Raw genomic sequence first — 10,666 nt, forward strand, 5'->3', positions numbered from 1 at the left:
GATTATTGTAAAATAGAATCATATTAAATATCAATTAATTTGTTTATTTATGCACTTATCAACATTAAAGTTCTAATTATTTATATTTACTTATACTAATTATTAAGTTTTAAAGTACAAAATCAGTAAAATGAATGACTTTTGAAAAATTATGTTTCTAATATTTTAGGCCATATTTTACAAAATCCAATTCACAACTTCAAATTTATTATGAAAAACTATTATACAGATATCTATATTTATCTATCTTTTTGTAAAAGTCTAATTGCTATTCATTGAAATAAAATGTAACTGCTTAATACATATAATAGGTCTGGTGCACTACATCTAGTGCACTCCTAGTGCACTTTATGTAACCTATAGTGTGAACTCAACTGTAGATTCTGTGTTTGTTTCTGACCAGTCAAATATCTGAGATCTGTGTTTGAGCTGAGAAATTTTGTTGTATAACGGTTATATAAACCTCGGGTGCAGGTTTAATGTGATATATATATCATAGGGAAATCATCTAATAGTTGGATGCAAAGTATATTTTATAAGTTATAAGTTATTTCATCATGTGAATTTTTTAAATTAGGACTGTCAATGTTTTTTTTTAAAAGGTGTCAAAGCAGTACTGTGGAGCATCTATCAATTAAAACTGATTATTTTGTTTCAAATATATATACGAGTATAAAAAAAGTAGTGGAAATTTGAGTTTAAAAACAAAAGCATAATCATATATCATGTTGCTATGAAGTAATCATATTTTGTACATTGTTTTATCATATTTGATGTGCATCTTGGTTGTGTGAAAATGTAAAATAATTATGTTTGTATATATAGTGCATAATTTATTTACATACATTGTAATAGAGCGCAATACGGTGCTTTATTTTATATGGACAATAAGCATTCCATTGTTAATGTTTTATGATAATTTTTGAAAACCGTCAGTCAACAGTCATAGGTTTATTGTTGTTGCTTGATTTAATTTCAGTGGTGTGCTATGGTTCTGTCCATTATGAAATTGTTTTTAGTTTGTCTATTTTGAAAAAAAAAAAGGCGAGCTTTTATGGTTGCTGTGTCCCTGTTGCGGTCATACAAAAACTTTAATTTAGCCTATTATTCTAAGAATTTAAGAGCTATCAACAGGAAACTTGGAGTTCTTGCTTATTATGTATTCTCCGAATATATTATATAGATTTATAGTATTCATAATTATAATGTCCCTTTTTAACTTACTTTTGTGTTTGTCAAAAATAGGTTATCTATATATGTCATGCACTCAACAGATGAGCGTGCAATGCTCTTATTTAATATTACTTTTCATATTTTAAAGAAATCTCAAATAATTTTGCTGGCATAAAATTTTAATTGTTAATTGCATACAATCCTATGTTGATGTTTTTGTTTGGTTCTGTCAAATAGGAATATTATAATTTGCAGCTTATTTTTTTCTGCAATTTTGTTTATTCTGCAATATGTAATTTATTTATTCAATGAATCATGTCCCATGACTTGTTAGATATCAGAAATCCATGGCATTGGTATAAGCACTATCTTTATTACGCTGATCCTTTTGCTTTTATATCTAAAAAACCTGCATGGAGTATTATAAGTGACTTATTAATAATAAGATTTTATGCAAAGCTTTGATAACCAGTCTAAATATTGAAAGAGTTTTATTGGTCATTATTCAAATTTGAATTAGCCAATCAGATGCAAGTATTTGAAACTGGTCCCACTCCTAAAACATGAATTTTGAACATCCAGGGAGAGTTTGCCAAAAGATTTGTTATTAATTATGTTTTAATTAATTTCTATATATTCATCAAATGTTACCTCAATACAAAGTTCATGTTGATGATTTTTAACCAGGTTTTCCGAAGGAAAAAACTGGTTATTAGATTGAGGTATGTCGGCGGCGGGCGGGGCGGGCGGCGGACGGGCGGGCGGGCGGCGTAAACAATTTCTTCTGTGCGCAACTCCTCCTACATTTCTCAACGGATTTTGACCAAACTTTCACAGAAGCTTTGTCATCAAGTGCCCTGGCGCATATTGTCGGGGTTTTGCGATTAGATAATATTTGACCTAATTATGGCCCTTTGTTTTTTTTCCTTATATAAAAATATATAGTGAACAATTTATTCTGTGCGCAACTCCTCCTACATTTCTCAACGGATTTTGACCAAACTTTCTCAGAAGCTTTGTCATCAAGTGCCCTGACACATATTGCCAGGGTTTTGCAATTGGTATATATTTGACCTAATTATGGCCCTTTGTTTTTTTTCTTATATAGAATATATAGTGAACAATTTCTTCTGTGCGCAACTCCTCCTACATTTCTCAACGGATTTTGACCAAACTTTCTTAGAAGCTTTGTTATCAAGTGCCTGGCACATATTGTCGGGGTTTGTGATTGGATAATATTTGACCGAATTATGGCCCTTGTATATTTTTTCCTTATACAGAATATATAGAGAACAATTTCTTCTGTGCTCAACTCCTCCTACATTTCTCAACGGATTTTGACCAAACTTTCTTAGAAGCTTTGTTTTCAAGTGCCTGGCACATATTGTCGGGGTTTTTGTGATTGGATAATAATTTGACCGAATTATGGCCCTTTGTATATTTTTTTCCTTATACAGAAATATATAGTGAACAATTTCTACAGTGCGCAACTTCTCCTACATTTCTCAATGGATTTTGACCAAACTTTCACAGAAGCTTTGTCATCAAGTGCCCTGGCGCTCACTAAATTCCCATGTTTCATCCAAGACATCATTCAAGTATTTTTTTAAAATTGTGAACATACTTTTCTTGATATCGCACAAAACACCACACGCCAATATTGTTGACAAAAGAAAATGACAAGAGACGCAAAAATGCAAAAATTAAGCAAAAATAAAGTACTGTTTACCTTTCTAAAACATTTGGGAAAAAAAGGCGAATAGACAACATAAAATTTCTCAATCATTTTTTTTTGAGGAATATTAAAAAAGCCATAATTCCTCCTAAAAGTTCAATTAAAAACAAATGCCCCTTCATGACAAAGCTTCTGTGAAATATTTTGCTGAAAACCTGGTTGCATCGCATTGCGATGTTCCTTGTTTTGCCATGTTTTACCTACTATAATAGTGATGTGTTCCCTGAATTCGGTTCATTCAGAAGATGTTAAAGATAGTTGATATGTGTCAAAATTGTATGTTAGAATCAATTTTATATAATGAAAAATATATGTGTTAAGATGATTTATATGGCTTTTTTATGTACTCAGACATTTTGCATTTTTGCTTTCATATCTAGGTAACTGATAAATTAATCAAAGGCTTACCCAGCTTAACATGTGAAATAGAATTTGTGGCATACTGCTTTGAACTTGAAATAAACCATTGTTTGTTAAAGAGACCTAAGCAAAGATACTAAATTTGGCAAAAATTGAAGTACAGATGGTCTTGCAAATTTCTCTCCAAATCAAGAACTGGAAAAATAGATACTTGCCGAGATGAAGTTGTATACCTGTTGCTGTTTTATTTTATTATTTTGATCTTGAAATCCCAAATTTGATTCTGCAATTCCAAAATTTATTGTTTTGAAAAAAAAAACGACTTGCAAAAATACATGTAAATATAACTTTTTATTATACAGTTATCGTATGAAAATGATCATAATTGATCATTATCTAGTTGTCTTAGGAAAAATAATGTACATTAATATCAAGTTATCCACAGAAAATAAACTTTAGTCATCCTATTAAAATGAATTTTATTGTTCATTCTCAAGTTATCTTTTGAAATTGAAACAAATGATTTGTTAATGTGCTCACATTTGCGATAAAGGGCTATCCTATCATTGGTTCAATGTTCACTGATTGTAGATACATTATTTTCCAGGTAGTTTTGTGATAAAAGTTTAGCTCCCCACCAAGTCAGTCTTAATATATTTGTTGTTTTAAGTGTTTTGTTTTTACTGTAAATAAAGTTGTTATATGTATTTCCCGAATCTATTATATATTATAATTATATAATGTCCCATTTAGTGCAATAGTATATATACATTATGTTGAGGGCTCTGTTTTATTGTTAGATGTTTCAGTTTTGTATGTTTTAAGAGATTCCATTTTGCCAACTTGATTGATAATCCCTGTATTGTTTTTTAGCTTGACTATTCACTGATGTGACGGTGTTAGTGTTGACGTCAAACTTTGGTTCAGTTTTTGCATGCAAGTTGGTATCTCCAAAACTACTGGGGTGAATGGGTTAAAACTTCGTACACTTATATTTCAGAACATACTGGGAGGTCACTGTCCAAGGCCTACAACACTAACATGGAATTTGAAAGAATTATGGCCTTTTTTTTACTTAGAAAATTCTACATTATCCAGGCTCTTGTTGAAGTACCAATCTACATGTTTGGGAATATTCAAGCATCCTGTTCTACTGACAGCTCTTGTTATTTTGAATAATTGTGTTTTTTTTAACATGTTTTACATTAACACAATATTTCAATGTTTTTGGTGTTAGCATAACATCTTGTCATGTTTAATTAGATGAAAACATGTTAGATCCATTGCCTTTTAGACAGTTTCCCTGTAGAATGGGAAAAGTTATGTGGGTAAAAAAAAAACTCATTTCATGCCAGATTTTTAGAACAAATGTTTTCCATGATTGATCCCCCCCTCCTTAGATGTGGATGAAACTGTGGTCGGACATGTTGCTGTGTGTGTCAATATTTCTGTAGCATGGTTTTCCTTGAAATTCTGCCATGGTTATTGATGAGACAATAACCAAATTTCATTGAATAAATTTATTTGAAAAGTAAACAATTTGCAATGTTAATTGATACAGTGTTGAAAGAGCATTGAGAAGGTGTTTGCTGTAGAAATAATACGTAGTTTGATTTTGTTCGATTTGTAACAACATTTTTCCACAGTTTATTAATTTATTCCATACATTTACATAAATTAAATGTAATTTGATCCTTTTAGATTTTCATGAATTTTTACACCATTATGTTAAGAAATAGTGTTTCTGCGCTGTATAATGCAAAATGCTAATTGAAAATCCATTAAAAAGAAACTCTGTGTTTGAAATCCATGTTATAGAAATTTTGAAACAGAACTGGAACTAAATGTAGTGCAGTTATGTCATATTAAAAGCATATTTTAGTTAATAAAATTGAAAATTAATTGTTTTCCTTATTCTTATGACCATATAAGCAACATGAGGTGAGCTAAGCTGAGCTGTGCTCGGCTGGACTGGAACTGAGCTTCATGAGATTAGCTTAGCTGAAGGGAGGTGAGGGCAGTGGAGGGAGAGAAAAAAGAAAGAAAAAGAAGAGAGGAGAGAAATGGGAAGGGAAGGTAGATAGATTTATTAATAGTAGTACGAAAAATATGTGGAAATACAAATTATATGTTGGTCTATAGGTCACTATAAACAATACATTTTAAGCTTGACTATTCAAAGAATAGAGAGACTGTGAGAGCTATTGTACCCGCCCAGATGTCGGCATTTAGAATCACACTTTGGTCAAGTCTTTGCGTGCGAGCTACATGTGTAGTATCTCCAAATCTACTAAAGAGAACGGGTTGAAACTTGACATACTTACTTAAGAATATAATAGGAGGTCTTATTATAAAATCAACCATGTGTGACCAAAGTACAAAAACAAAGTTAACTTTAAGCAATGATGCCTGTATCAAATGTGATGATGGATTTATTCTATATTTAATAAATATCTACATACTAGGAAAACATAAAATATATCCTTAAAATGTCAATACAGGAACTTGGCCTGTATGCCAGTCAAGTCTCTTTGCACCATGTATTGAATTTTCTTTGTACACTTATTTTTAAATGAAAATTTAAACTAGAGCTGGGGTATAGGGGGGTGTCTGTGGTCAAGTTGTTAAGGTTAATGTTAACACTTTTTTGTAACATCTGGAAAAATTAGGGTTTTAGAATGGAGACATCTCCGTTATAAATTTATTACATTCAATCAAATCTTAGTTCTACAAACCTCTCAAAAGGGTTTTTAAATATCCCAAAACCCAGTGCCTATGACAATTAGCCAGGGTCTTTCAAATAGAATTTCTATTTGAAAGACCCTGCAATAGCTTATAGTATAAAATAGACTTTTCCAGGTTAAAGTTTTTAGAATACTTTTTTTTTTGTCAATTTGGTATGATACATAGAATGATAATTTACATTTTTGTATCATCATATACTGATAAACTCTTGAAAATTTGGTTTGTATTGGTTTTCTTAAGCGAAATTAGTAGTGTTCAACCTAAATTAAATGCGTCTGTAGAATTAGTGTACCCAGCTCGATGAAAAGCAGTTTTCACGAGTAATATATTTCTCAGTTCACAACACATGTCGAAAATGTAAACAAAAATGTGATTTTTGTTAATTCAAGACCACAGGTTAGAGAAAATGTCAAATAGCTTTATTATTGATATAATATATTACAACTTTAGCGCTTGAAAGTTTCTTGTCACTCTTCTATTATCTCTCAGAATCAGTTTGTAACTCCTTTTCGCGACGTTGCTTAAACAATGTCTTAGATCTACCATTCGGTCAGGACTATTTGTTTACTAAAAGAAGCCTAACTCTATACTTAAGAATCCGTCCGCAGCTATTTTTAACATTTTTTTGTCTAAATTGTGAAGGGGCCTGCTGGGCAAGTTCAAAGGGGTACGGCTCATTGAATGTTCACAAAATATGTATTTGATGGTAGAAAACATTTATCCTAAGTCAGAAATGAATTCTAAGTCCATTCCCGTTACACTATATACTAATATATAGACAAGGGTAACAACTCCCATATGAAGGTGTCTATGCCCAATCAGGGTTTTTGCCTCGCAGTTTTTTACACGATACAGCATTTAAATAAAAAGGAATTATGCTATTTGTAGTCGAATGATTTATCTATCGAACCAATGTAAAACTTTTCTTATATCTCTAATATTTAACGAGTACTGGCCGTCAAAGTAACAAAAAACTTTTCATTTTCGCGAGGTCGACATCGATCGTGGCTACGCAGGAAACACAAAGTTACACGACTGTTGCAATCGTTGGAGATAATATCACAAGCATTTATCATGCTGGGCAATTAAAAATACATAAAAGTAATCAAAATATACCAATAACCTATAATGACAATGTGATATAAACTCACCTGCGGCTTCAAAATATTTCCCCGTTGAAATTTCTATAAAACGTCGCCATCTTGACGAATGTAAACAACCGTCATCTGATTGGTCGATTTATTTCCCGAAAATATACCCGTAAATTTCCGAAAAATACCGACCAATCAGATGACGGTTGTTTACATTCGTCAAGATGGCGACGTTTTATAGAAATTTCAACGGGGAAATATTTTGAAGCCGCAGGTGAGTTTATATCACATTGTCATTATAGGTTATTAGTATATTTTGATAACTTTTATGTATTTTTAATTGCCCAGCATGATAAATGCTTGTGATATTATCTCCAACGATTGCAACAGTCGTGTAACTTTGTGTTTCCTGCGTAGCCACGATCGATGTCATCCTCGCGAAAATGAAAAGTTTTTTGTTACTTTGACGGCCAGTACTCGTTAAATATTAGAGATATAAGAAAAGTTTTACATTGGTTCGATAGATAAATCATTCGACTACAAATAGCATAATTCCTTTTTATTTATGCTGTATCGTGTAAAAAACTGCGAGGCAAAAACCCTGATTGGGCATAGACACCTTCATATGGGAGTTGTTACCCTTGTCTATATATTAGTATATAGTGTAACGGGAATGGACTTAGAATTCATTTCTGACTTAGGATAAATGTTTTCTACCATCAAATACATATTTTGTGAACATTCAATGAGCCGTACCCCTTTGGGCAAGTTCATTTTGTGAGAGCAAATAAAAAAAGCACGATATGTCATAAAATTGTGAAGGAAAACAAATGACATTTTACTTGGCATTTCGGAAACGGTTGATAATAATTGATTTTATCTGTGTAAAATCTGCTTCTGTAAAACTATATCTGTGCGATTGGCGAAAATCAAGTTTTACTGGAAGCCGGTAAGGTAATATTAAACAATGTATTTTGAAGACAAGGTCCCAACATTTTGTGAAATCTCTCTTGAAATTGTGAATTCTTTTCTGCCGCTTAGTGAAAAAAAAAGTGCAATTTTGAATTGTGAAGGGGCCTTATATTGGCCTCTGTAATAGAAGGAAGAAAAAGCCCTGTTTTGTACACAATATTATTTCTTCAACATTTATTTTTCTATACAAAATCACTTGCGTTAGGGTAAGTGTTCCACTTACAGACATTTACTATTTGTATATGCAGTATTTCAATAGACAGGGCTGCCGATTGTCCGCGGATCCGCGGAAATCCGCGGATTTCGTGAGCTCCTGGGTCATTTTTGAGATCGATGTAAATTCGACAAAGACAATAAATTCATTCGTCATATTTTATACAGTTCCCAAAAACCGGCACGCTTCGGCTTTTATCGTTACGCTAGCTGCCTATGGTACGTCTGTAAGCGCTTTTCTCATTGGTCATATCGAGTCTTTTCCAGTATTCTATTTTAGAATAACCAATCAAATTACAGTTTACATTGTCGCTCTTGTCTGTTGTCAAAATGCGTCAAAATGTCGGATATTTGTCAAATTTAGAGTCCAGGAAATTGATTTTAGGGCATACCAAATCATCAGAATCCAGGAGCTTCCTTACGTTGTTTCAGTGAAATATTAGCGTACACAGAACTGTAAACCAACTTAATAACATGACGTCGTAAATGACGTCACATTGTATAATTATTTGGCGCGCTATTCATTTATTATTAGGTAAAAATGTCCTTTTTAACGTTTGATTGCATGTAATAAAAATGAAAATTTGTTTAGTTTAGTGTAAGATCGAAATATATTTCACCTCGTGAACACCAAAAGTTCACATTTCACTCGTGGCTGCGCTTGTGAAATATACCTTTTGGTGCTCACTCGGTGTAATATATTCAGATCTTACTCTGAACTTAACAAATATCCTCTATTTCTTGAAAAAAGATAGAAGTAATGAATAAAGGTTCCTTCTTTGTGTTCATTTTAAAGGGGAATAATTTGGCAGAATTTTAGACAGGGAAACAGGAGTTATCATTCTTGGCTAGGGAATGTGGCCTACTGAAATCATGCAAGCGAGTTTGTGTGTTTTAGGTTAGGGTTAGGATTGTAGAACAAGGATTTTGCTGTGGACAGATTCTGAAAATGCTAAATGAGTATCATGACTTTGTTTTTTCTAAGATAATGGTATGCTTTAAACATAATCATGTCCAGGATTTCATGATTTTTATGGAGAGTCTATAAATTTATGCAGGTTAGTCCACAGACACTTGGGATTCAGAGATGTGAATTGTGGATAGAAAAAAACTTTCAACACAAATGGGATATCTGTCTTATTTAAAATAGTTTTTAAACTACTATCACAAGAATGAGAAATCACATTTACCGTCAAGTCTCAAAAAAGTAAATATTGCAGACTCCAAAATATAAACACAATATATCTTTGGTAGTTTTGATAAAAAGACCCCAGTTTTGTTGACATTCATATTATTTTATTTCAGTTTATGTTGTAGAAAATGGAGCTAAAGACATACGATTTAAATCCTCAGTTTTCAATCAATGGATTGAAATTCCGTTTTTACTCTGCAGCAGAAATCATTGCATTGAGTGTGAAGGAAATTACGAATGTTGAAACATTTGATAATCTTGGCCATGCCAATGTTGGTGGACTGTATGACCCAGCACTTGGTAAGTGAACAAGATGAGAACATTTGTGTTTTTATTAATAACTAGTCTCTGAAGACGTGTCTTTTTACCTTTAAACTGCTGAATTTGCAAGGATTGAAAAAATATTTTCAGAGTCACTCTTCCAATAAATGTGTTATTGAATTTGTTTATTTCAGGTAGTAGTGAAAAGTTTGATTCGTGTTCCACTTGTGGGCTCGTCAGTCAGAACTGTCCTGGACATATGGGGCATATAAAACTGGCCATACCATTGTTTAACACAGTCATTTTCCCTACTTTATACCATGTAAGTATTTACATGACTTCTTCATGGAATTTTTTATTTTTACTTTGTTTACAACAAGCTTAAGGAACTGTAAGTGTATACACCAAGTTGTTTTAATTTTGTTTGTTGCCTGCCAGATGGACATCTTGGGGTATCATAACAAGGACCCACTGAAAAAAACAACAACAAAAAACATGTGAAAAAACATGAACTGATTAATGATGTATGGTAGTCAGAGCTGCATATTTAATAAGAGAAATTTTTCAATTATCTGAAAGCCTTTCTTCATGAAATATCTTAATAGAAAAATTCAGTATAAGATTGATCTTTAAGACAAATAATATGCAGAGATAAAGACTTGAAAGGACACTGTTGGTGCAAATTAAAACCCAATCAAATAAAATCAAACAAAACAAAACAAGAAGGAAATAATGGGCAAATCCATTTAAGATATTTAGCATGATAAGGGTTAAAGTTAAAATAATAATTTGCAGCTTTTGAAGGCGGTGTGTTTCAAGTGTAACAGACTATGTGTGGAACAAGACAGCGAGAGTTATTTTTAGCACAGTGTAAGTTACTGGATGAAGGTCTGGTAGCTGAGGCCCAGCGATCTACAGACTTTT

The 10,666-nt window shown here is 32.2% G+C and overlaps 1 protein-coding gene across 1 annotated transcript; it reads left to right on the forward strand.

The window, feature by feature from the left end:
- Window positions 1–6,294: 6,294 nt before the first annotated feature.
- LOC132713211 (DNA-directed RNA polymerase II subunit RPB1-like) lies at window positions 6,295–10,640 on the forward strand. Its single transcript, XM_060695700.1, has 4 exons — window positions 6,295–6,409; window positions 9,595–9,781; window positions 9,937–10,064; window positions 10,538–10,640. The coding sequence occupies exons 2-4, from the start codon at window positions 9,610–9,612 to the stop codon at window positions 10,604–10,606; spliced, it is 369 nt and encodes a 122-aa protein (XP_060551683.1). The 5' UTR covers window positions 6,295–6,409; window positions 9,595–9,609; the 3' UTR covers window positions 10,607–10,640.
- Window positions 10,641–10,666: the final 26 nt, after the last annotated feature.

Source organism: Ruditapes philippinarum, unplaced genomic scaffold (assembly GCF_026571515.1).
Source record: "Ruditapes philippinarum isolate M1 unplaced genomic scaffold, ASM2657151v2 ctg10486_1_1_1_1, whole genome shotgun sequence".
Classification (NCBI taxonomy): domain Eukaryota; kingdom Metazoa; phylum Mollusca; class Bivalvia; order Venerida; family Veneridae; genus Ruditapes; species Ruditapes philippinarum.